Source organism: Bos taurus, chromosome 4, assembly GCF_002263795.3.
Source record: "Bos taurus isolate L1 Dominette 01449 registration number 42190680 breed Hereford chromosome 4, ARS-UCD2.0, whole genome shotgun sequence".
Lineage (NCBI taxonomy): Eukaryota > Metazoa > Chordata > Mammalia > Artiodactyla > Bovidae > Bos > Bos taurus.
In genome coordinates, this window is record NC_037331.1 from 61,999,781 (window position 1) to 62,026,978 (window position 27,198).

The 27,198-nt window shown below is 37.7% G+C and overlaps 1 protein-coding gene across 3 annotated transcripts in view; it reads left to right on the forward strand.

Moving 5' to 3' along the window:
• The window catches only part of DPY19L1 (dpy-19 like C-mannosyltransferase 1), a 92,516-nt gene that overhangs the window by 23,428 nt on the left and 41,890 nt on the right, over positions 1 to 27,198 (forward strand). For all 3 annotated transcript variants that reach the window (XM_010804278.4, XM_002686820.7, XM_059885881.1), the window contains exons 5-7: positions 943 to 1,063; positions 1,746 to 1,839; positions 15,164 to 15,221. In XM_010804278.4, coding sequence (XP_010802580.1) covers positions 943 to 1,063; positions 1,746 to 1,839; positions 15,164 to 15,221 — 273 coding nt within the window. The remainder of the gene's footprint in view (positions 1 to 942; positions 1,064 to 1,745; positions 1,840 to 15,163; positions 15,222 to 27,198) is intronic.

The following is a 27,198-nucleotide window of genomic DNA, read 5'->3' on the forward strand; positions in this document are numbered from 1 at the left end:
TGGAGATCTGTACCTGAAGTATATAGGGGAATACCCTTGAGGGCAATATCTGAAGGGGGATGAAGGAATTAGGAGGAGGCAGGCGGAGGAGTTGAGCTGTGATCCGATCATAGCAGAGGCCTCAGCCAATCTCTGGGGAAGCTCTGGAACTGGGATGACCCTACAGAGTTGTCCTACCTGAAGCAAGGGCCTCTGACCTTTATATTCCCCCCTGTTGACTAGTTATGGCTGCAGTTACCCTTGGGGAGGGTGACCTTTAGTGAATTTACTCTCTACTGCAGAGGATAGCTCCCAGAGAGAAACCCAGCTGAGGGCTGTCAGCCACCACCCCTCCCCACTGCTCAGGGAATGAGTGCCTCAGCCCCGAAGAGAGACCTGTGGCATTCCACTGCCTCTGCCATAGTTACTTTGATCTGTCTGACTATTCTTGTGCCAGCATCACACTATTTTAATTATATAAGTAGCAAATTTTATTATCTGTTAGGACATTTTCTTCAGTTATCTCCGTTTTGTCTTTTCCGTATAACACATCTCAGTAGACACTTGAGATCTTGCTTAGCTTTGTTTTATGTTTATGAATTAATTTGAGGAAGAATTCACATCTTGAAAAATTAAATCTGTTCAGGAAGATAGAATATCTTTCTGTTTGTTCAACTCTTGTTTTGTATCCCTTAGTTGAATTTTATAGCTTTTGAAGATTACAGATTTGTATATCTTTTGTTATATTTTATTCTTAGCCCTGGGTGAACACGTGAAGACTGACCAGTGAAGAATCTACATACGAGACTGTGAAGCTCCTTTTACTAGATTTAAAGAGACCCAGATGAGAATTGTACAGGAAGGGAAAATTTGTCAATTATCAAAATGTCTCAAAAATATTCTAGTAAGGAAACTGTTGAGGATACTTTTTTCTTAAAATGTCTCCCTCTCTTTTCCTATTAGGTAATCTTAGCCAGCTGGTACAGGATTTATACCAAAATAATGGATTTGATTGGTATTCAAACCAAGATATGTTGGACAGTTACCAGAGGAGAAGGACTCAGCCCTATTGAAAGCTGTGAAGGCAAGTTTCCATGATATTGTCCTGTTGTCTGTTGCAGTATAATAAATTTACGGCAAACTTAGTGGTTTTTATTATGTTTATGGTTTCTGCTAGTAGGGAATTTGGGCGGGATATAGAATGGTTGGTTTGTTTCTGCGATGTCAGAGGACTCTGCTAGACTCAAATGGCTGGGAACACTGGAATTAACTTGGAGCTACTTCACTTACATTCTGGCTGCTTGACTGGGGTACCTGCAAGGCTGAGCCCAGCTGAGCCTCACTGGAACACCTACAAGTGCCCTTTTCATGCATCTTGTGCTTTTGTATTAGTATCTCAGGGTAGTTAGGCTTCTCATGTGGTTGCTCAGGGCTCCAAGTTGGATACTGCATGGCCTCTTCCATATGGCTTCTGCCATGGTCTGCTGAAGCAGTCACAAGCCCAGCCAGACTTAAAAGCAGGGGCACAGACCCCAGACCTCTACAGGAGGAGTATCCATGAATTTGCAGCCCTGTTTCATAACCACTACAGCTACTTCTCTGGTCTTACCTATGTTTCACATTAGTGTCGTGTGTTCATATGGGAGCCAAGGCAACCATTAAATGTATCTGGCAACCATTTTCAAAATAGTCACATTTTAATGTGAATTGTCGGACACATAAAGTAATCTATAGTTAAAGCATTCTTTTTTTTTTAATTTTTAAAGGATTGGGAGATCCTGCTTGCTTTTATGTTGCTGTAATTTTTATTTTAAATGGACTAATGATGGCATTGTTCTTCATATATGGCACATATTTAAGGTAAGACTACTCATTTTTAATATGTATGGTTTATACTGTATACTAGAATAGTAAGAACAGTGAGATGATTGACATAGTTCAGTTTTATGACAATGTCATTTCTAATATATCTATTAGTAGATACAAAATTATTTCCCATTTGAACGATTTCATCATTGGCATAGTCAGCCACATTTAAAATAATTTTAAAGGCTTAAGTAGAGGAGGGTGGGGATATTTGATAAATATTAAATATTCGTGGGCTTTTGTACATAAGCAGTATATATTGGTTACATAAAATATTGGGAACATAAGGGAAAGGACCATTTATTGTCAAATGGTGTTAGTGACTATTCTGCTAATTTTAAATAGAAATATAGTCTCTACAGATATTTAGTAACTGACTTCATTTACTTCATAGTTGAGCAACATTTCTAAAACTAAAAGATTAACATATTTTCTGAGTTTTGTGTTTCTATTTCTCCTTTTTTTGATCCTTCCTTCTACTACTTGTTTGAATTATTTTAGCTTCAGAGTATCTTTAGAATTTTCTTTTTTGACTTCTTCCTGATTCGTTGAGGTCCAGGAGTATAGCGTATGTATGTAATTTTCAGTTTGGGTTAATGCATGTGAATCTGCTATTATCCTGTTGTTTTCTTTGCTTTGAAAGTGTGGCATTTACAGTTTAATACCTCAAAGATCTCTTGCATCCTAGCTCAGTATCTGAGTATATACCAGTTGCTTGATAATATTTGTCAAATGAGGAAGCTATTAGAAGATCAACTTAAAATATATTTGCATAAAGATTTAAGATACTTTGATGCTAATATTTCTGACTTTGCTCTAAGTAAGTTCCTTGAATTATGTAATTAGGGGAGACTGAAATGAAAATTCTTGATTAAAAGATGATGTGAAAAATTTTGTTTTTGAAACAAGATACACAGAACTAACTTAACAGAAGTATCTGGTAAGCAGGAGAGGAGGCTGACTTTTGAAGGAAAGCAAAGCCAGGGTGCTTTGTCTCATGAGGAGCCAAAGTTAGATGAGTTTGGAGGGAATCTGTTCATTTTGCTGAGTAGTACCCAGCTGTCTTTATTGCATTTGGGAAATCAGACTTTAAAAGAAGTTAAAACATGGAACATGACATTCTTACTAAATTGCTAACGTATAGTTATACTGTTTTTTTAATTGAAAGAAGAATTTCTAAACACTAAAAGTAAGCGTGCTGTATCATTTTCTTATAATGCTTACGATGACAATTATTTCAAAGGTTGAAGACACAATATCTGCTGCAGAGAATGTGAGGCTCTGGTTTTGGCTGAGGGATTCTTGGTGCTTTGGCCCCTAGCCAGAGATTTTTCAGTCTGCAGAGAGCAGTGTTCTCCCTCCATGTTCATTTGTTCAGTCTGCACCTGGAGTGCATACTAAGTGGTCTCTTTTTGAGACCGCATGTTTGGGTTCTGAGAGCATGTTGGTGGGGTGAGGTTGGAGATGGCAGCGGTGGTGGGCGTGTGTCAGTACGAGATAGACAGCAAGGATAAAGTGCTTTCAGTTCTGGAGGCAGGAGAAATTTGTTCTGTTTGGAGCAGTTGATCTAGCTCTGTCTTGGAGGATCAGAGCATTTTGGATAGGTGGAGTCGAAAAGAACCCTGGGGAGAAGCAAAAGTGGACATTTTGGGATAGGGAGAGGGTAGAAAGAAGAACAGTTTTCCTGGGATACAAATGACTGAGGAGGCATTGTGGAAGATCATATTGGAGCAAAGAGTTGGGCTGGTTGATGAATGAGCTTAATGCCAGACTGGTTGGAAACCTCTTCCAAAGCAAGTGAAGGAAATCAGAAATGTGACCAATAGAGGGACAAGATTCAAAGCTGAGCTATGAACTCATGTGACCTTTGACAGGAACCTCACCCCAGAGTCAGCCAGTGACCGCTTCAGTAGTCTGTCAAACAGGAGGGTGTTACCTCGTAGGGGATTTTAAGATCAGTTTAGTGAGTTGGGACCAGCAATTCCTACTTACGTGAAAAAAAAAAATGAATAATAGGAATATGAATATATTGTATATTCATATATTATATATATGTGGTATATATGGTATTTTATAAAATATGGTATGTCTGACTCTTGTACCTGGTGGCCGACCCTCTGGAGCTATGCTTGGGTAAAGAGACCACACTGGTGTCACACATTTTCATTTCCCTGCATAATCTCTGTAGTCCTGTCCAAACACATCCTAATGCCTAGACTCTTCCTAGCCTCACCATCCCCAGATGAGCACTGTGGAGTCACTTCTGTTCTCTTGGCAGTTGTACTGCACCCCGGGGGCCCAGGTGTGTAAATTATACTCCAGCAGGGACCGTGGTTTATATTACGGTGAATCAAGTCTTCCATCACTTTTTCTATCATTTTTTTTTTCCTTCCGTTTTTAAATGTTCTTGACATGAATATTTTTAGAAGTCTCAGATTACTAGGTGGTTCTTACTGTTTTCTTCCCTGGTTGTTAGGTTTGCCATCCTTCTAATTTTATAAAGTGGGATAAAGCTGCAGACTTCTTAACATGTGGGTTAAGAATAAAGAGGAGGATGTCTTCAATTGAATTTAGAATCTGTTTATAAAAACTATGTTTCTATTGAGAAATGAAAGTTGAAATTTTTTGAGCAGATTAGAAATTTATAGGCAAATTGAGTATGATGTTTTTAAATCCAGAAGTGTCTTAAAATAATACCTGTGTTAAGTTTTCTGAAGTCAAGTAAGCCAGTTCATTTCAGCAGAAATGGAAGTGGAAGGGAAAACAAAACATACACAAACAATGAAATGGGGCTGGGCTGCCAAGCTCTGACTTGAGGAAATGAAGTAAGACATTTTTGCAAACAGGACCTATTCATAATATACCTTTTTGTCTGGAATTCTCAGTGTTTTAGTATTTCTTCAAAACACCTATTGTTAGTTATTTTCTACAAGCTGTGTTGTTAAGTCATAGTTACAGTTACGTATTTCATAAGACAATCTGATATTTCTCAGCTGCAGACTAACAGTTTCTGGGGGCCAGTTTCTCAAGACCCCTCATGTCTCCGTTCTGCAGGGAGGTTGGAACATGTGAGAGTAGTTAACAGGCAGTTAGGAAAGTCCTCATTGCTTCTTGGGGAAATTCATTCATTCCTGAGAGATGGAATTCTCTTTGATAAACGCCAAAAGCTTTTCTTGTTGGACCTGAAGGGCAGATGTCATGCAAGTAATATTAATCCTTTTCTTCTTTGTTGTTTGATTTTAGTATTATTCTGGAAATTGAGATTGTTAAGTAAGAATAGATTGGATGGTACATATAACTATTTATTCACCCTGAAGTTATGGTTTGCTGGTAAATGTTTAACAGCCAGCTCTCTGGAAAAAAAATACATATTAAACAAATTTATTATAAATTTTATTGATATAAAAGATGTATACAAATAATAAGAGAGTTTCTAAACAGGATTTCTTTTTTCTAAATAGCTCACCAGAAATACTCTGACTAGTTCAAATAAAAGAGGGATGTGGTCCTGGGATACAGAGGTATTGTGGAATTAGGGAACAGGAAACCAACTATTTGGGCCTCATAAAAACTGAAACTGGGAATTTGAAAGGCCTTTTACCCAAGGAGGCCTAGCCTCTCCATATCACCTCACTCTCCTTTTCACTCCTGCTGGACTTGTCTGTCTCTATTACTTCTCTGATGGAGGTGTCTGTCTGGGGGGTGTGTGTCTGTCTGGGTGTGTGTGTGTGTGCTCCAGAAGTACATCTGTTTCACAAGTTTGTTGGCTTTAATCATTTTGCCTTCCTTTGAAATTTAGAGGAATTCAAAACAAACCTTGAATGTTTCTATTAGTGGAAAACTAATATAGGACAGAATTAGCCCTGAAAGAGGGATGTCCCTTAGAAGATGTGTTTTTATTTTAGGGCTCATCCCCCTGTTGGTTTTATAGAGTTCGAAGGAGTTATTCTTTATTTGTCACTATCCTTCAGTCTGTCTGTTTTTCGATTCCTTCCCTTCTGCCAAGGAACATCTCTTCATTTTCCTTTCAGAGGACAAAATGGAAACAAGATTTTTTGATTGGACTACTGCTTGGGTGTCCTTGTCATCCCCAGTCTAAGCTGTAAAACTCCTATTCCTTCCTCTACTGCAATCTGGTTGCACCAGTGGTGAGAATGTGGTCCCATCCACCTGTACCACCAGCCCCTTCTATGGAGATTATCTGGCAGCCAGGCCAAGCCATTCTTTTGTCTGGTTTTAGTCTAAGGATGGTAAAATAATGACATGAAGCCATTCAAGGTTTTCACAGAGAAATGCGATGCCCAGCACTTTTGTGCTTAGTTTTTTCTTTCGTCTCTCACTGATGATTATGGCTGCCACCATCTTTAGAGTTTCTGTAGAGAGGTACAGAAACTGTAGCTGAAGGATGGATAAAAATCCTTTCCCCACAGTTAATAAGACAAGAAATAGAATCATTACAGCACCTAATTTTGAGTAAGATTTTTAGATCATGTTATAGAATCTTTGAGTCCTTTTCTATTCAGTGTTCTCCAGGGTGCCCAGAAAATACCTCTTCTTGGTTTTGAGGCTCCTTCAGCATTTGGCTTTCCATTCTAGATTAAGCATCATCTGAGTAGATCTGTAGAAAACAGTGTTGTTGCTGCTGCTGCTGCTGCTGCTGCTACATTGCTTTAGTAGTGTCCGACTCGGTGCAACCCCATAGACGGCAGCCCACCAGGCTCCCCCGTCCCTGGGACTCTCCAGGCAAGAACACTGGAGTGGGTTGCCATTTCCTTCTCCAGTGCATGAAAGTGAAAAGTGAAAGTGAAGTCGCTCAGTTGTGTCCGACTCTTCGCGACCCCATGGACTGCAGCCTACCAGGCTCCTCCGTCCATGGGATTTTCCAGGCAAGAGCACTGGAGTGGGTGCCATCGCCTTCTCCGAGAAAACAGTGAGCAGTGAGTAAAGTTGACTCTGAGTCCACCTGTGCTGCCTGTTACCTCTCCAGACCCTGCTGTCTCCCTGGGCTTTTGTTTGTTGTTCTCCATGGAAAATACTTTTACTGAACTTTTCTTTTAGGGCTTTATAAGAAACAGTTATATGAAACCCCTTATTTTATGTTTCATGCATCTCTGTGATTATCTACTATAGTATAGTACCCACTATCCTCGCTTAAAAAATAATACAATGTAGTATTTTATTTCCTTTGGTGATGAATAAGAATGTCTGTTTTCATGTTACCTGGAAAATTTTTATGATTGTTTTACTTATAGTTCTTTCTCCAGAGAAAATCAGCAAGTTCCCAAATAAGTTTATTCAGCTTTTTTTTTTATCCTATTCTACAGCTGGGTATGAGACTTACTAGAGTGATTTTAAAGTTAATTGTCATTTTCTGTGTTGGCTTTTGTGATGAAATGAAGCACCAGTCCGTTGCCCTGTCTGTCCCCATCGCTCATCCGTTTCTTTGTCCAGAGAAATGACTTTCAGACAGTGGTCCATATTTATGTTGTTAAGACCAAATAAATATTGCGCACTGCTTAGTCGAGTGCTGTGCTCTGTGCTTGGCCCACTAAGTCGTGTCTGACTCTTTGTGACCCCGTGGAACGCAGCCTGCCAGGATCTTCTGTCCATGGAATTTTCCAGGCAAGAATACTGCAGTGGGATGCCATTTCCTCCTCCAGAGGATCTTCCCAACCCAGGGATCAAACCTGCATCTCTTGTGTCTCTTACATTGGCAGGCAGATTCTTTACTGCTGTCCCTCCTGGGAAGCCCTAAGTCTAGTAGGGTAAATAATTGTTTATGTGGAAACATTTTTTTTCTTGTAGTTAAGAGTCATCTATTATTTTGTTTTCCTTCACTTTTTGTATACCAATTAATTATAAACCACAAGTAAACTGTAAAATAATTTATATGTTGCCAAATATATAAAATTCACCATTTCAGTTTTCCCACTCCTAAACCTTGGGGCCTCTCTCCTGGAACCCTATGTCTTTTGGTTCCACACTATACTGGTCACTAGTTTGACTGGTTTTAGAAAAGTTCATTTGGGTTTTTCCTTAAAAACCTGAATAAACTTTTTGGCCAACTCAGTACTTTAGTTTTCTTCAGACTTTATTCCACTGTCTTCTAAGATTCACTATGGCTTTTCAAAAGTTAGGTGCTGTTCTGCCATCAATTCCTTTTGTACCTGGTTCATTTTTTCTCTGGCAGCTTTTGGATTCTTTTTTCCATGTCTTAAGTAAAGGTCATGATGTAGTAGATTTTGTTTCATTCTTTATATCAGATATTCTAAAGGCTTTGTTCCTCTGGACATGTGCATTCTTCTGGGGAAAACTTTCTATATTATTTCTTTGATGACTTTCTCTTCTCCATTGTCTCTCTTTTCCTCAAAATCCTATTGTTTGGATAGGGGACTCCTGGATTGAAATATAATTTTCTGTTTTTTTTTCCCCCTCCCTTATTTTACCTGTTATGTTTTACTGTAGTTTCTATGAAATTTCCAGCTCTTCTAAAGAGTTTTGAGCTTCAAGTTTTATTTTGTTTTTTGCATTGTCTCTCACCTGAAGATCCTCCTTCAATTTGTATTGTGAGAAAAGCCTGGCCATTCTTTTGTAGACCATAGCTACTCATCAGAAAATGCCTTTCTTTCACATGAGGAACCAACCAGTCACAGAGTGCAAAGAAAATCCTCTTTCGGTTTTGTGTTCTTCTGTTGTCTTCCTTGGCCATTGGAGACTCATAGTGGCTTCCTTGATACTAGAATTTTTTTTTATTTTTAACTACTTTATTTCTAAATAGGTTCCAGACACTTTGAGGACCTGGAAGATTAGTCTGTATGTCAGACCTCCCTTTTAATTTTGCTTAATGCCCTCCTTTCTTCCCCTGTAGCCCAGCTGGTAAACAATTCGCCTGCAATGTGGGAGACCTGGACTCAATCCCTGGGTTGGGAAGATCCCCCAGAGAAGGGAACGGCTACCCACTCCAGTGTCCTGACCTGGAGAATTACATGGACTGTATAGTCCATGGGGTCACAAAGAGTTGGATACAACTGAGCGACTTTCACTTTCTGTCCTGAAGTGAATAGTCACAGTTAATATAACCAATTTTCGTACATGTCCTTCTCATGACCCAACCCAAGTCACCTATGAACTGACACAGTGGTTTTTTTTTTTTTTTTTCTTTTTAGGCTCTGTGGCAGAACTAAGTTTTTATATCAAGATTTTACTTCTCCCTAGCCCTTCACCTGTTCTAAGGAAAAGTTGAATTTCTTATCCTTTATGCTAATTTTGCTTTCATTATTTTACTTGACTTTTTTGTTCTTCATTAATAAATCAGCATTTACTGTTTACACAGGCTGGATTTTTGGTTAAAAACGTGTCTTAAATAGGCTGTGAATTGTATCAGCTCAAACTTTTCCAGCTCCATGTTTTTTTGTTTTTGTTTTCTTTTCAAATGTTCTATTAGCTTGGTGGGCTAGCACATCTTTAATCATTTGGTATAACAGTTGTATATGAATATTTAAAAGATAAGTATTTCTCTTCAGCATGCATAAATTGATGAAAGTTATTAGTTGAAAATATTGGAGTCTTTTCTACAAACTCTGCCTCCTCTTGTGTCATTATCTCAGCAAATGACACTAACCACACTGTTGCCCAAGTCTGAGCCTGAGAAGATATCCATGACTATCCCCTTTTGCTACCTCTGATGTCCTAGTAGTCACAAAATCCCATTGGTTTCTTTCTTCAGAATATCTCTGGCATCCCTGTACTTCTTTCTTTGTCCCCCAGCATTCTGTCTCCCTGGGATAGTCCGACATTCTCTCTCTCTCTCTCTCTCTCTGGGACCCCCAGCATCACTCTTTACTAGGATACCATGGTTTTCTCTCATAGGCATCTCTCTTCCTAGAATCTCTTCTTCTGCCATCAGTGCTGTTCCCCACCAGGCTATTTTACTCACTGCAGTCATTGTGATTTCATTTGAGGGACTGTAACAATACAGTGCAACTGGAGCACAGGTTTTGGGGTGGAAGGAAGAATAGTGAAAGGGATCTGGAGGTATATACACAGCCAGATCCCACGCAGCATCCTAGACATGTTTAGGTGTTTGAATTTCCTCCGGAGAACAATGGAATGCCAGTGAAGGATTGAGTGGGTAGTTCGTGTTATTGTATTCATTTATTTGTAACGATGGCATAATGCAGAGAATATTGTAGGAGGAGTGAACATGGACGCACAGCCTAATGAAGCTGTGCGGGAAGGTGTTGCAGTTGTCCATGGGGAAGTGGGTGGTGGCCTGAGCTAGTTTAGTGGGGGTGGGATGGAGAGAAGTGGACGGTCTCCAAGGTATTTGGGAGGCATAGTTCATGAGGATTTGTGATTGACAGGTTTTTAAAATTTTGTTTTATAATTTTAGGACAGCACAGGTTTGCACATTGGTATAATTTTCTCCAGTGGTGCTCAGCAGAGGGTTAAGAAACTCGGTGTACCTTTGAGGTAGAAGAAAGCTGTGAATATTGGGAATGAGCTGGAGTGTTGGGAGATGACAGCTCTGAGGAGAGCATGTGAGAGAAATGAGCTCTGATGAGCAGGGTTTAATGAACATGACAATAGAGGAGGCTGCTGGCCTCATCTCTGGGCCTAGAACCATGTAGGAGCCTGACAGAGTGACTCTCCCAGCAGAGTGAGGTTTCAAGGCAGGAGGGGAAGGAAGCATCTGGGTAAAGGCTGAGCTGATGGGGAGGAAATTGTGCATCATGGAGTGGAGGTCCCAGTACCAATGACAGGAAATGTATGTTTAACCACAAGGTTCCCCAAAATGAATGCCAGCAGTGTTCTTATTGAAGACTTTTCATGTTTTCACTTACTCTAAAGATACCTTTTGAATCTCTACCTTAGGAGAGGCTCAGTATTTGGCACTATAACCGTTGCAGTGATGTATCAAGAAGTTCACAGTCTTGTAAATAAAACTCTTTTTCTTGGTCCTAGCAGACAGAGAGTTAAATTAAAAGCATTGATTATTTGCTTATAACAGAGTGGCAGGACCATGCTGAGAACTTTTCTCAGCCCTCCTGATTCTCATTCTCTTTCTCACCTTTTACTTTCTCTTTTCTTGATGTTCAAAGTATCCCTGCCCCTAAGAGAAGGTTTCCCTGGTGGATCAGTGGTAAAGAATCCGCCTGCCAAACAGTAGTTGCGGGTTCCATCCCTGGACCAGGAGGATCCCCTGGAGGAGGAAATGGCAACCCACTCCTGTATTCTTGCCTGGAGAATTTCATGGACAGAGGAGCCCTTCGGGCTACCGTCCGTGGGGTTGCAAAGAGTTGTGCACGACTTAGGGACTAAACAATTAAAAAGTTCAAGGGAGGATGCTCAGCTCTCAGTCAGGTCTGGTGGTCTAGCAGGTGCTGAGGCTTACATCTCATTAAATTTGCAACTTGAAATCCTCTCGATTGATTTGTTTCTAAATTACTCTTTCATATTCTTTTTCTTAAGCATTTACACAAGGGTAATTTAATACCAGGCTTCCCTGGTGGCTCAGCGGTAAAGAATATGCCTGCAATGCAAGAGATATGGATTTGATCCTTGGGTCGGGAAGATCCCCTGGAGAAGGAAATGGGAACCCACTCTAGTAGTCTGGCCTGGCAAACCCCATGGACAGAGGAGCCTGGCAGGCTGCAGTCCATAGGGTCGGAAAAGAGTTGGACACCGCTTAGTGAATAAACAACAACAATGATTACTTTTGTTTCTGTGTTTATTTTGAACTTTGCATGTTTCATAATTCTTTGGTATATAGAGGTAAAAACTGCAATGATTAACAGAGCCTACCAAAATGTGATGACTGGTTTAAATCCACTTTACAGAAAGATTTGGGAAAGAAGAAAATTACAAGATTATTAAACATTAGAATTGATAAGTATTTTTAAGATTTTTTATATTCTTATCCCCTTATTTTATATCTAAGGAAATTAAGGTCCAAAAGGTTAATTGGGATGTATGAATAACTGTGGCAAATGTTTACCAAGCTTAGAATGCTTTAAAATTTGCACAATAGGAACTTTCATATTTTCTGACAGTTGGTGGTAATATTGCAGAAGAAACTTTTTTTTTTTTTAACCACTAGGGAATGCTGAAATATCAACTAATCAACTGTAATGGAAAAAAAAATTAATTTTAAATATTCTGGTTGCTACATCTTTTCTGTTTAGCAAAATAAAATGACCTATGTGATAGTCTTTAAACACCAGAGGGTAGGAAGTTAAATGCTGGGAACACTGTTTTGGATTTATTGCAAGTCATATCATTTCCTAATGATTGGAACATAGAACATTCCTTGTAGATAAGCAAGGTTTTTTCTCTGCTCTTGGCTATGCGGAGCCTCAATATACCAGAAAATCTGCCTCTCTGCCTGGTTAAGCAAAACTGTCTGTAATCAAAAGATGCCGCACTATAATCTAATTATAGGAGAACACTGTATAATTTTGAGATGGGGAAGACCTTCACAGACAAGCCAGGAAATGCAGAAGGAAAGAAGAAAAAATATTGATATTTTACTATAAAATTAGCTACATAAAGTTAAATTTTTTATTGTAGAATAAACCATAAGTTATACCAAAAGATTCTGTCACATATATAACAGTAAAAAATTTATGTCTCTAATCTTTAAATAGGGAAACAGAATCCAATAGAAAAACAGATAAGAATGTGAACAGAACAATTCACAGAAGAGTAAATGAAGAAAGCAAAATGACACAACCCACTGACATAATGCTTTGTACAAATAGGCAGGAAGAACAAATCAAAATAACAGTGAGAAAAAATCTCCACCCTTTCTATGGGCAAAATGTAAAAGGGTCTGGGCACATTGGGTTCTGTGTTATAGCGAATCAACCCCTCACACACTGGTGAGGGTGTGGACTGGAGTGGGTCTTTTGGAAAGTCCGCCTTCTTTGACTCGACAGTCTCACAGGTCTATTTGATAGAAGTAAAAACACTATTTTTTACATGTGCAAAGATATTCTTTTATCATTTAAAAAATTATAACAAGGAACTGAAAAACATCTGTATGACCAATAACAGGGAAAGGGCAGAACAAATTGCAAAGTGTTTGTACTGTGCAATGTGTGACATCTGTTGAAAAGAATGCTTTGGGTTAAATTAGGAATAACAGATTAATTAGGAAAGGAACATTTTGGAGGGATGTTAATAGTATAATAACATTAAAATATGTGTTTGTATGGTTATAGAGAAGGATTTGGAAGGATGGACACACAACAAATGTTATTGCTTATCTTTGGTGAATAGGATTGGAGGAGGGTTGCTGGCAGGAAACCATTTTTTAAAAATATATAGCTCTATGGCTTTTTGTCTTGTTAGAATATGTTCTAGTTGTTAAAATATATTTGTCTCTTTAATACCTAATATTTAAGCATCTAATTATTTAAATCCATAACTCATTCTTTTTCTTAAAGGTTTTCTTTTCAGTGGTGCTTCATTGCCGCACACAGGCTCTCTCTAGTTGCAGCGAGCAGGGCTACTCTAGTTGCAAAGGGCTCCAGAGTGTGCACGTTTCAGTAGTAGCAGGGCACGGGCTCAATTGCCTGTGGCATGTGGAATCTTCCTAGATTAGGGATCAAACCCACATCCCCTGCATTGGCAGGCAGATTCTTAACCACTGGGCCATCAGGGAAGTCCCCATAATACATTCTTAAGCTTCCTAAAGTCTCATCACTTACATTGAGCCTAGAGTTTGCCTGTTTGCTGGTCTTTTGAAGTAGCCACGCTATGCCTCTTGAGGAGAGAACCCCAACTTCCAACCCCTGTCCTGTACCCTTTCTAGCTCCTTTATCTGCCTTTCTTATTTCTGTAATCCATCACTTCAATACTGTCTGGCCAGCATGCTGTTTCTTTGCCCCTTTATATTTCATTTGTGCTGGTCCAAGTTAATGACCAGTGGAGAAAGATCACACAGCCTTACTGTTAGTGTCTCTGTGACAATTTGTGATCTTGAACTTCTATTGATCCCTTAAAGAGGGCTCTACAGCCCTTCTGTTTTCCCTCCTTACCTCTCTCCTAAGTGCAAGTGGTATTTCAGATACCTCCTCCTCCACTTTCCTCAGACCTTTAGCACTGCTCCCTGTTCTCTTGAGCAGCAAGTGGCTCTGTGCCCTAACTCTATGGGGAAAATAGCAACTCTGTAAACTCCTTGCCACTAAACATGTAGACTCCACTTCCCTCTTGAGCCAAGGCTGACTGTCCCTATGTGCTGGGGATCCCAGCCCTTCCTGTTTGCTTCTGGGGATGTTGGGGAGGGTGTATGTTCTCGGTACATGAATTATCCCTGCCATCTCATGTATCTCCTCTGTGTTTCCTCATTCCTACACCCTGAAGAATAAACATAATGGCCTAGAATACCTGTGTCTGATTCTTTGTTGCTTTTCTGTGATATACACATATTTTTGGGTGGATAGAAGGAAGGAAGGATATCTGGGTAAAATTACAAGAAAGCAGCATGAGCTAAAGAGAACTCAAAGACCTCAAGAGTAGAGATGAAAGAAATGATGAAACAGATCTGAAAACAGCCTTCCTTTCCCTTGCTCAGATGCTTTTGGTCATGGTCAGAGTAGAATGGGGACGTAATTCACCCTTACTGAGCAAATGAAGCTTTAACTGTTGGGACTGTCAAACTACACCATTGTGGTTTCTTAGCTAGAGATATAAGCCAGATTCTTATATTTTGATGTTTGTGTTGTGTTTCCTAATTTTCTGAAAATAAACAAATGATAAAACTTAATCTGTAAACGAGTGTTTCACAAGCATGTATAAAGGTAGCTTGGAGATGGGATTTGGGAAGTACTGAATTAGTTAAATCTTTAACGTGCTAACACACTTTGTGAATTTCCAGGAGCAGGAGGCAGTATGGAGATTTCCAGCTTTCTGATCATAAAGCACTTTTCTGTACTAGCTTCCATCCTCTCTCCTGAATGTATATTATATGCAAAGAAAAATAGTTGGTACTAAAGAAGTTTAAAAAGTGAAAAAGAAAGATCAGGTTGCATGGTGCACAGTAACATGACGAATAAGAATTTTTTATTCCTTGTCAGTTTCTGTTTTTCTGTACATTTTGAGCATGGAGAATGTTTTTTTAAAAAAACAAAACTTTTTTTTTTTTTAAACTAATGATACATTAGAGGAAATAAGCTGTTTTGTAAATAATAGAGTTCTAGTGTGGCTAAAACTTTTTGTAGTACTAGCAGATTATCATGTTATGTTATTTCAGGGTTTTATTAGGATTGACCTGATTTCTGTTACTGGAGTTACATTTTCTTATATTCTTTTCCAGTGGCAGCCGTTTAGGAGGCTTGGTTACAGTGTTGTGCTTCTTTTTCAATCATGGAGAGGTAGGTAGTAAACAAATATTTTCAAACTGTTCCGGGGTTTTACTTCTAGAAACAATGTTTTTCACTTAAGTATTTTTAAAAATTTAAGACATTTTACCAATACAAATTTTACCAATATAAAATATAGAAATATATAGAAATTTAAATATATATTTAAATTTCTTTAATTTCTTTAAATTTAATCTGTAGTTCAGTTCAGTTTAGTCACTCAGTCATGTCCAACTCTGCGACCCCATGAATCGCAGTACGCCAGGCCTCCCTGTCCATCACCAACTCCCGGAGTTCACTCAAACTCAGTCCATCGAGTCAGTGATGCCATCCAGCCATCTCATCCTCTGTCGTCCCCTTCTCCTCCTGCCCCCAATCCCTTCCAGCATCAGAGTCTTTTCCAATGAGTCAACTCTTCGCATGAGGTAGCCAAAGTATTGGAGTTTCAGCTTCAGCATCAGTCCTTCCAATGAACACCCAGGACTGATTTCCTTTAGAATGGACTGGTTAGATCTCCTTGCAGTCCAAGGGACTCTCAAGAGTCTTCTCCAACACCACAGTTCAAAAGCATCAATTCTTCGGCGCTCAGCTTTCTTCACAGTCCAGCTCTCACATCCATATATGACCACTGGAAAAACCATAGCCTTGACTAGACCGACCTTTGTTGGCAAAGTAATGTCTCTGCTTTTGAATATGCTATCTAGGTTGGTCATAACTTTGCTTCCAAGGAGTAAGCATCTTTTAATTTCATGTAGTAGCAGTCTTTAAAATCAGAGAAGACAATGGCAACTCACTCTGGTACTCTTGCCTGGAAAATCCCATGGATGGAGGAGCCTTGTAGGCTGCAGTCCATGGGGTCACAGAGTTGGACACGACTGAGTGACTTCCCTTTCACTTTTCACTTTCATGCATTGGAGAAGGAAATGGCAACCCACTCTAGTGTTCTTGCCTGGAGAGTCCCAGGGACGGGGGAGCCTGGTGGGCTGCCGTCTATGGGGTCGCACAGAGTCGGACACTACTGAAGCGACTTAGCAGCAGCAGCAGTCTTTAAATGTTTAATCTTATTTTGATTCAAATTTTAAACACTAGCATTTATCTTAAATTTTATAACCATTGTATCTTTTGATATATCTCTTAGTGGCTTAAAGAAATAGTGGGTCTGTGTTAATTCTGTATATAATTTAAAATTGTGAAAACTCTTGTTTTAACTGTAATAAAAATAAGCTAGCCATGTATCCATTAACTTCTTGTGGGGGGTAACTTTTTGATGTAGGAGCTATTGTATATGTTTCTATTTTAATGCATTTATATTAAACCTTGTTATACTTTTAAGGGTCCTTTGAAGAATGTTTTATTGTATCTATAAATTTGTGCATGTATCCAAGTTCTTTCTAAAGAGAATAACATTGTAAAAAGCATAGACTCTGCATCCAGGCTACCCGTGTTCAAATCCTGACTCTGCCATTTAGTGACTAAGTGACCTGGGCAAGCCCTTTAATCTCACCCACCCTAGTATTCTCTTTGTAAATGGGCATAATAATATTATCCATCTCATTGGATTATTGCGAGATTAAATGAGCTCATATTTGTAATGTGTCTCGAACAATGTTTGACACATAGTTGCTGCTAAGTATTAGCTGTGTAATTGTATTATTATTGGTAACATTTTAGGTTAAATTTTAATATAAATTCAAGATGCCAATGAAATCCTTCCACTAACTTAATTATAATTGTAAATGAATTTCTAGTAATATATATGTATATGTTTGGTTTTCTTTCATGAAAGTTTTCTATGAGGGGAACTCTCATATAAAAGGTCAGGTTGTTTTGTGTGAAGTAACTTAATCCTTTTAAGTGTTTCTACACTGTCTACAATATTTGAATATATACATGTTACAAAGCTCTGAGGGTAGTCATACAAAAACTAAACTGTAGACTCAGGGTTGAACTTACTTTTCTTATCATTTAGTGGATTACTAGTGAAACAAACTAGCACATGCGTAGTATTTAAAATCTCAGAAATTTAAAGCTAGAGTGACTTTATAGATTAGAGTTATTTGACAATTGATTGCAACATGACATCAATTAATTAATTTGGTCTGAAGTTTAAACAAAGAAATAAAAGAATTATTTGGCTCTTTTTGACTGTGGATGCTGCTTAGTGCCTTGGTGTGGACCATAAAACATTTGGAAGCACAGATCTGTGAGAATGCCCTAAGAAATAGGAAATAATTGCTTAACAGTGGAAGAAAGGAGCATTGGGTGTTCACAGTGAGATGTTGAGAAGAAAGAGATTACTGAAAATTTTGAAGCCAAGGCACAGTTTTAAATATTACTATCTCTTAAGCAGAAAGGTCTACTGTGTTATTCTCAGTGTAAATTCAGTTCAGTCGCTCAGTCGTGTCCGACTCTTTGTGACCCCATGAACCGCAGCACGCCAGGCCTCCCTGTCCATCACCAACTCCCAGAGTTCACCCAAACCCATGTCCATTGAATCGGTGACACCATCCAACCATCTCATCCTCTATTGTCCCTTTTTCCTCCTACCCTCAATCTTTCCCAGCAACAGGGTCTTTTCAAATGAGTCAGCTCTTCGCATTAGGTGGCCAAAGTATTGGAGTTTCAGTTTCAGCATCAGTCCTTCCAGTGAACACCCAGGACTGATCTCCTTGCAGTCCAAGGGACTCTTAAGAGTCTTCTCCAGCACCACAGTTCAAAAGCATCAATTCTTCGGCACTCAGCTTTCTTTATAGTCCAACTCTCAAATCCATACATGACCACTGGAAAAACCATAGCCTTGACTAGACATTCAGTTCAGTTCGGTCACTCAGTCGTGTCCAACTCTTTGCGACCCCATAAATTGCAGCACGCCAGGCCTCCCTGTCCATCACCAACTCCCGGAGTTCACCCAGACTCACATCCATCGAGTCAGTGATGCCATCCAGCCATCTCATCCCCTGTCGTCCCCCTCTCCTCCTGCCCCCAATCCCTCCCAGCATCAGAGTCTTTTCCAATGAGTCAACTCTTCGCATGAGGTGGCCAAAGTACTGGAGTTTCAGCTTTAGCATCATTCCTTCCAAAGAACACCCAGGACTGATTTCCTTTAGAATGGACTGGTTGGATCTCCTTGCAGTCCAAGAGTCTCTCAAGAGTCTTCTCCAACACGGGGTTATTAATTTTTGATCATACATTTTTCTAATAATTTTGATACTCTTGTAGCATGAACATCTTTCTTAGCAGTCTTTTCAGTTTTTAGCAATGAAATAGACAGTTCAGTTCATTTTTAAGGGTGATAGATTTTTTTTTTTTAACACTTTTCAGCTACTTGGGATATTGAAGCATACCTAGGGATTACTTCTACTTAGGAAAAGATTAAATGAGATTAGAATTAAAACTGTAGTTTTCCTGAATTAGTTAAGTAAATAATTGTACTTATATCAGTGACTGTAGCTTTAAAATATATAAGTGACCATTTTGAGTAATGACATTAATTGAGAACATAAACTGTAGTTTTGGATAAAATAATTGTGAGATCACAAGTAACTGAAAATGATTTTATTATAATTTTTAATTTATTTTGGTTTTCAGATTGTAAGATTTTCAGACCCTTGTTCTCTTCTCATTTTTAAAAGTGTTGTTTAAAGTACATAGTTTTTATATTGGGGGGGCGGGGCACAGCATCTACTCTGGTTGTAACTATTCATGTATTTAGTGAACTTTTCCAGAGAAGCACAGTGTGTGTCGCACTGGAATATCTGGCCGTTTTCTAACTGGTACCCTTCTTTCTTAGAAGAGTTATTTAAATCATGTGAGTGAGTGGTTTATGTGCCAAAAAACAGTTGTGAATTGTTTCCTGCTTTTAAGTTCTATTTGCATTATTTAATTTGTTCTGTAATTGAGTCTAAGATAGTATTTTTGTTTTCATTGTTGTGTCATTTAGTTTCTAAGTCACGCCCAGCTCTTTTGCAACCCCATGGACTATATAGCCCACCAGGCTCGTCTGTCCACAGGATTTCCCAGGCAGGAATGCTGGAGGAGGGGGTTGCCATTTCTTTATATGATGTACTTTCTGAAGCATTCCTTTCTCAGATGGTTTTACAAGGGGAAATTTTTGCTCTAATAGAAGAACTACAAATTATGTAGCATAAATGATTAATCAAATTATTTAAAAGGGAAATTTTAAACCCTCAAATCTGAAAAATGTGAAAACATAATAAAGAAGCTATTAGTGGCTCATAGTAATGATCAGTAATATTGAGGCTATATATAAAATTATTTTATAATAAAAATTATGCAGATGTTTTATCAAACTTTTTAATTAAATGTTAATTCTGTTCCTATTGAGAATTTTTGCTAAGATGAAAACTAACAATTTTTCTTTGCTTTTAAAATGTTTTCTTATTATAAGATATTTATAGCATTGGTTGATTTTTAGCATGCTAATTGAAAAGCATTTAGATGGATACATTAAAAAAAAACTAAATGCAGTACTTTTCTCCAGTTTTTGACTGTTAAAAATTCATTTTATGTGAAATAGGTTTGTCTAGCTTTTTATGATGAGATCTTTTCTTGCCAACTTAAGGAACCTTTTCTCGTTTCCTCTTCCTTCCTCCCTTTCATTTCTAATGATGGTAAGGACATTTGTTCTGGGTCTTGTGTTTATTCAACTCATTTAAAACAACATATATAGTCAAATCACTTTGCTGTATAATAGGAATTAACAACACTGTAAATCAACTATACTTCAAAAAAATAAATAGGGAAAAAACAACAGCAGCATATACTGAGGGCGTACCCTATGTCAGGATCTGTAGAGGCTGCAGATGTTTCAGTTAGTAAAACAAAGGTCCCTTGTGGATGTGAAGGTGGAACAGTCTTCTGCTAAAGGTGGGGGGTTGCGGGGGTGTCCTGATTTATTTGGGGAAAAGCAAGGAGGCCATTTTGGAGGAGCAGAGAGTAGAAGGTGTAAGGCCAGACAGTGAAAGGTGGAAGGTGGGATGTGGAAAGAGCTGATTCTGTAGTCCTGTCAGTCATTGTAAGGTTCATTTGGAGCAGATGGAAAGGCCATGGAGGGTTACCTGCAGACGAGTGACATGATTTAAATATTTTTTACATTAATTTCGTGGATAGTGTAAGTGGAAGATGTATTATTTATTCAGGCAATTGAGTGCTGTGTGTATTTGTGAGACTTAACTCCAAAAGTCCATAAACAGAGTGTGTGCTAGTCTTAGTTGGAGATGAATCTGTTGATGTAGTTTGAAGACTAGTAATAGCTTCTAATGTGGCAGAAAACCAGCCTCCTGCATCTTTCACGCTCTGGCCCTTTCTGGGTCTCTCTGCACTAGGGCATTTTCTTCTTGCCTCAGCCCTGCTGTCCTTCCTTCCTCTAGTTCCCAGAAAGGACTGCTCCTTTTCCTGTCTCAGGGCCTTTGCACATGCTCTCTCCTGTGTCCTGCCTGTTTCCCTCTCCCTGTGTCTCCTAATCTATGCCTGGTTAACTCCTAGTCATCTTTCATAGCTGGATGTTTCAATTTGGGTTTCGGTGGTGTTCTTCATTTCTTCCTGCAGATCTGGGTTTCCATCTGGTGTAGTTTCTCTTCAGTCTTAAGAACTTTATTTAGCATTGTGGTGCAGATCTGCTGCCAATAAGTTCTCTTAGCTTTTGCCTTTCTAAAAACATCCTTATTTTCCTTCATTATTTTTTAAGTGCCCCTTTTTTTTTTTTTTGCTGGATAAGAATTCTGGGTTGAAAGCTTTATGTTTGAGCTCTTTAAATGTCATTCTTTGTCTTCTGGCTTCCATTGTTTGAAAAGTCATCTATCACACTTACTATTGTTTCGCTGAATGTAATATGTTTTCTATAGTGGTTTGAAGTTTTCTTTTTTGTATTTGATTTCTCTTAGTTTGATGGTGATGAACTTAAATGTGGTCTTCTTTGTATGTACCCTGCTTAGATTTCACTGAACATCTTTGTTCCGTGGGTTGATTTTTTAAATTGGTTTTTAGAAAACTTTAGCAAATATCTTTTGTTCAGATACTTTGTCTTCCCCATTCTCTTTCTTACTGTCTTTGAGGATTCCAATTCCATGTATGTTTAGCTTTTAATGTTGTCCCACAGGTTTTTGGTACTCCCTTCACCTTTTGGTTGGTTGTTTGTTTGTTTCTCTTTCTCTATTTGGATATATTATTTGTCCCTGAGTTCATTGATACTTTATTCTGATACATTGTCTGCTTTAATGCCCATCTAGTGAATTTTTTATTTTAGATATTATAAATTTAAGTTTTTCCCCGAGCTTCTATTTCTCTGTTGAAAATTCCTATCTGTTCACCCATTTTATCCATCTTTTTCTGTAAATTTTTAAACCTAATGATTATAGTTAAATTCCCTGTCTGCTAATTCCAACATTAATGTTCTCTGTGGATTTAAATTTTCTGACTAGAATTTACCTTTTAATTGTGGGTTATATATTTGATTTTACATGTCTCATAGATTTCTATTTAACGCAAGATATTTTGTATAACAAAATGATAAAGCCCTAATTAAATAATTGTTTTTGCTTGTTTTTTTTTTTTTTTTTCCCCATCAGAGAGGGAATATCTTTTCCTGTGTTGAGCATGTAGGGTAAGGGCCAAGCGATTGGATCCCGCCATGAGTCTTGCCAAGCTGGGGAGTGCTGTAGTTTTAATTTAAATTTTCCTCCAGTTTCAAATGAATGAAGGAAATTTCTGCCCTGTGGCTCACTCTCCAGTTTCCCAGATGCTCACTCCAGGGTATGATCTCTTTGGTCTTACAAGCAATTGAATTTGGAGGAGGTAAATTTTTAGCTTTTTAGTATCAGTCCATCACTGGATTCAACTTCAGCAGTTTTCTGGAAGCTAAACACAACATGAGATTGTGACTTCTCTCTGCCTCCTGACTGTTCTTCAGTGCTTCTTCTTTTTTCAAGTTTTTTTTTTTTCATGTCGACCATATTTTAAAGTCTTTATTGAATTTGTTATGATATTGCTTCTGTTTTATGTTTTGTTTTTTTGGCCACGAGGCAGATGGGATCTTAGTTCCCCAACCAAGGACAGAATCTGCACCACTGCATTGGAAAGTGGAGTCTTAACCACTGAACTGCCAGGGAAAGTTCCTGTTTCTCTCCTTCTTCACCCTAATCTGAATATTAAATTAATTTAGTACTGTTTGTTGAAAAGACAGTTCTTTTTCCTTTGAATTGAACTGATGCTTTTGTCATTAATCAAGTGACTGAGTATCAGTAGATTTGTTTTTAGACTCTCAAATCTGTTCCAGTTTGGCTGTTTATCTTTAAGTCATTATCATGCAATCTTAAATATTGTAGCTTTAAAAGTGTGATATCTGGTAGTAAAAGTCTCTAACTCTGTTTTTTTCCAGTGTTGCTTTAACTAGTCCAGGTTCTTTGTATTTTCATATGAATTTTAGAATCAGTTTTCCATGATTCCTCCTTCCCTCAGCACATATACAACCTGCTGGGACTTTAGTTATTGCCTTGATCTCTAGATCAATTTAGGGAGAAGAGGCATTCTAAATATATCAAATCCTCCCATCTGTAAACATAACTATTCTTCATTTATATCAGTCTTCTTCAGTTGTTTCAGCAGTGTTTTTTATATCATAATTTTTGTTAAATTAATTCCTAAGTTGTGTGTGTGTAGGCACACATGTGTATTTTGGTACTATTCTCTGCCCTTTTGATGTGTCCAGTGTTCTTTATTTATTTCCCTCAGTGTTCTTTGAACACTTACTTTCTTGCACAAAAAGTTGTTTCAAAATCACTTAGTACTTTCCTGTCCCTAGATTTGGAATCAGCTATTTTCCAAGGAATCTTAGATCCTGCTGGTGGAAAATGGTATTTAGAGACCAAAAGCAGGGTGCTTAGTGTGCTTATTACTGCTTGGATGTAATCACTTTTAGCTTCTTTCAGCAAAAATCATTAATTCACACCGATTCCTCCATTAATTCTGATCTAGTAATCCAGTGTTATAAACTCTGCCTTCCCCTACTCCATATTTGTATCTTCTGCCTCCCCATAATGTAATTGTATTTACTTATTTGCTTTATTCTGTAGTATATACAAAATAATTTCAGAATTCGTACACTAATACGATTACTAACAACAAACCTACTAAGTAAAGCTTAAGATTTCTTTGCTGTTCTTTGTTTCCTAAGATCATATTCTGCTAAGGAATACAGAGTTCAAAAGCGAAATAGCTCGATATATACCTAAATTATTTTTGCTTCTCTGTTAGGTTACCATTCAGTGCAGCTGGAATCATTTGTTTCATTTTATATTTATATTGTTTTTGTGTCATGACGAATACTTTAATACTGTATACAGAATATTGAGCATGTTGATAATAACCTTGAGTAGTTTAGTTTACAACCACATAGTAAAGGTGGTAGAGTTGATAACACCTTGTCAGGCATTTTTTCTATGTTTAAATAAGTAAGGAAAGGTCAGGTTTGAGTTATTGGTACAAAGGATGGAGTCATGAAGATGTAAGTTATTGCTTATCCAACAAAGCTGACTCACTTCACAGAAGTTTTTTTGCAAACTTTATGGTAGGATATGCTGTTATCCTGGAAGATCAGAGACAAAAATAGATAAACATTTCTTTCCATAGAACCAGTAGAAGTACTTTATTAAGATAGTAAGGGCTTCCCCGATGGCTCAGTGGGTAAAGAATCTGCCTGCAGTATAGGGGACACCGAAGACCTGGGTTTGATCCCTGGGTTGGGAAGATCCCCTGGAGGAGGAAATGGCAACCTTCACCTGAAAAGTCCCACAGAGGAGCCTGGCAGGCTACAGCGCACAGGTTCTTAAAAAGTGGAACATGACTGAGCGACTAAGCACACACACAAGCACACAAAGCTTGTTAATAGCAATTATATGTCACTGAAGCATTAATTTTTGTGTAAGCAAAAATTGTATTACAAATTCAAATTGATGTATGTATCAATAACTGATGGTTCAATTGGGCAGTGTATCAGTACATGGTACAGAAAGAGATAAAAGCTCCAAGAAACCTACCTGACTTATAAAGTTGCAGTCCCACCAGCCTCATAAAGCCAATGCCAAGCTAAGGGTCTGCCTAAACAATGGGGCTGCCCAGGTAACATCAGCTAGATGATGTTGTGTGGCTGTTGCATTTTTTTGTTGCATCCAGCATTTTTATGGTTGACATCTGGATAGTTGAATCCTTAAACCTTTACTGTTCTTAGAAAAGGAGTAGCCAAACCCGTGGAGGTCAGGAATCATTTTGGAATCACTTGTATAGTGTTTACTATTGTAGCTAATACAACAGTGCAGCAGTCAAGAGGTAGGATCGTTGTTTTAAGCTCAAACCTTATATGTTAACTCTAATTAAAACTCTTGGAACAAGCCTTAAACATGATCTATTTGATACTAATACTGACTATAAGTTATAATTGACTAGTCAGTTCTATTTCTATTTTTAAATTATGAAAAGAAATCAGTTAGATTATGCTCAGATCTCTAGTAGTATAAGTCAACTATTTGAAAAGAGAGGTTGAAAAATGAAGCTGTTTATTGCTGACATTTCTTTGTTTTTGATTCTTGAGTACATGACTAAAAGATTTAGCCCTTACCAAGCCAAATAGATTAAAAATTATGTAGTGGATGAGGACAGTTTGAACAGTGCAAGATTTTTTTTATTGAATTTATTTTCACAATTAAAGAATTTCTTATTCTTTGTCAGAGTGCAGAGTACTTTTCTGTAATCCTTTTTGAAGCAGTTCACGTGTATATTTCCTCCTTTCTTATATTTCAACCTATAAAGAGAATTATAGATTTTTATTTTCCACTTAAAATTATAGTTAAATAAAAATACCTATTTATTGTTACTTAAGGTATGATTAAGACACATCTTTTTTAAAAAAATTTTCGTATTATATGCTATCATTTAGATCAGCAGTTATGTTTGTTTCAGATTTAGAAAAGCACCCTGTGTTATTGGAGAAACAATAAGAAACATGTTCACATATATTTGAATTCATTCACTCAACATTTTAGGAGAAAACCTTGCTCTTTGTTATAGTTTATAATTGAGCTTTCTTATCCATACTTTACAGAGGATGTAATTGAGTTTTAGCAAACTGAGTGACTATTGCTATTAAGAGAAATGAATTTCTAAGAGATGACAACATAGTTGAATTTAGTAATGAAATAAATGTGGGTGAACAGTCTAAGGAAAATTTTCAAATTGTGTATTATATAGTTTAAATATTTTCTTACTGGTTTTTGCATAGAGATTGGTAGCTTTATAAATTTTGGTTATATATTTCTTCTATCAATCATACTGAAATCTCTAATAAACTAATTAATTTAATAAACTAACATTTTTTAAAATTGTATCTCAACAAACATGCATTTTTAAAGACTTTCAATCTTTTCATATTATCTTGCATGTAAGTTCATTTAAAAATATATATTTATGTTAATTTCATAGGGAATGGTGACTTTTGGTAGAAAAAGAGAAATAAGTTGACTCAAACTTTCTATAGGGGTAGTAGAGATATCTAATAGTCTAAGGCAGAGCTAAAATAAAGGCTTGTATCCATCACGATCTTTGTCATTCTATATATTCCTTAAATTTACCCTGCTTGACTTGAAAGATGCAATGATTTCTTCTAGTGTGACTAGCTTAGTAGTAGTGATATCAAATTGCTTTACATTTAATCCAGGGCTGTTTTCTTCAAACTGAAACATGGACTTATTAATATATTTAATATATATGCAGAAACATGATAGAGTACTAAAACTGGACTATTATGTTATTTAATCAAATCCAAAGTTAGCTTTCAGAAAGGCTGATAACTATTTTAGAATTTCTGTTATTTTATTTGATCTCCTGTACCACTTTTTATAAATACTTGGCAGCTCAGGTCAAAGAAGTAAAAACAAAAATGGAGTGCTCCTTTTAAGTGGTATTGTCGATAAAAATACTAACAGTGATGTCCCCAGAGAGTTTTGAAATATTAGCTATGAATCAGTTCAGTTCAGTCCCTCAGTCATGTCTGACTCTCTGTGACCCCATGGACTGCAGCACGCCAGGCTTCCCTGTCCATCGCCAATTCCTGGTGCTTGCTCAAACTCATGTCCATCGAGTCAATGATGCCATTCAACCATCTCATTCTTTGCCCTTCTCCTTCTGCCTTCAATCTTTCCCAGCATCAGAGTCTTTTCCAGTGAGGCTGTTCTTTGCATCAGGTGGCCAAAGTATTGGAGTTTCAGCTTCAACATCAGTCATTCCAATGTATACTCAGGACTGATTTCCTTTAGGATGGACTGGTTTGATCTCCTTTCAGTCCAAGGGACTCTCAGGAGTCTTCTTCAGCACCACAGTTCAAAAGCATCAATTCTTTGGCGTTCAGCTTTCTTTGTGGTACGACTCTCACATCTGTACATGACTGTTGGAAAAACAATAGCTTTGAATACACGGACCTTTTTTGGTAAAGTAATGTCTCTGCTTTTTAATATGCTGTCTAGGTTGGTTATAGCTTATCTTCCCAGGAGGAAGTGTCTTTTAATTTCATGTCTGCAGTCACCATCTTCAGTGATTTTGGAGCCTAAGAAAATAAAGTCTGTCGCTGTTTCCATTGTTTCCCCATCTATTTGCCATGAGGTGATGAGACTGGATGCCATGATCTTAGTTTTTTGAATGTTGAGTTTTAAGCCAGCTGTTTCACTCTCACTTGCACCAATAGGCGCTTTAGTTCCTCTTTGCTTTCTGCCATAAGGGTGGTGTCATTTGCATATCTGAGGTTAAATCTGAGGTTATTGAACTAGTTATGAATAGTTTTGCTGAAATTCATGTGAAAGAAGACAAACTATGGTTAATTTTCATAGTCAACTCAAATGTAGTGTTTTTAGTTTTGGCAGAACATTTTCTTGCTGGTGTTTTCCCTCTGTTCCTTTTAAGCTGCAGGTGAAGCTTTTTAGGACTT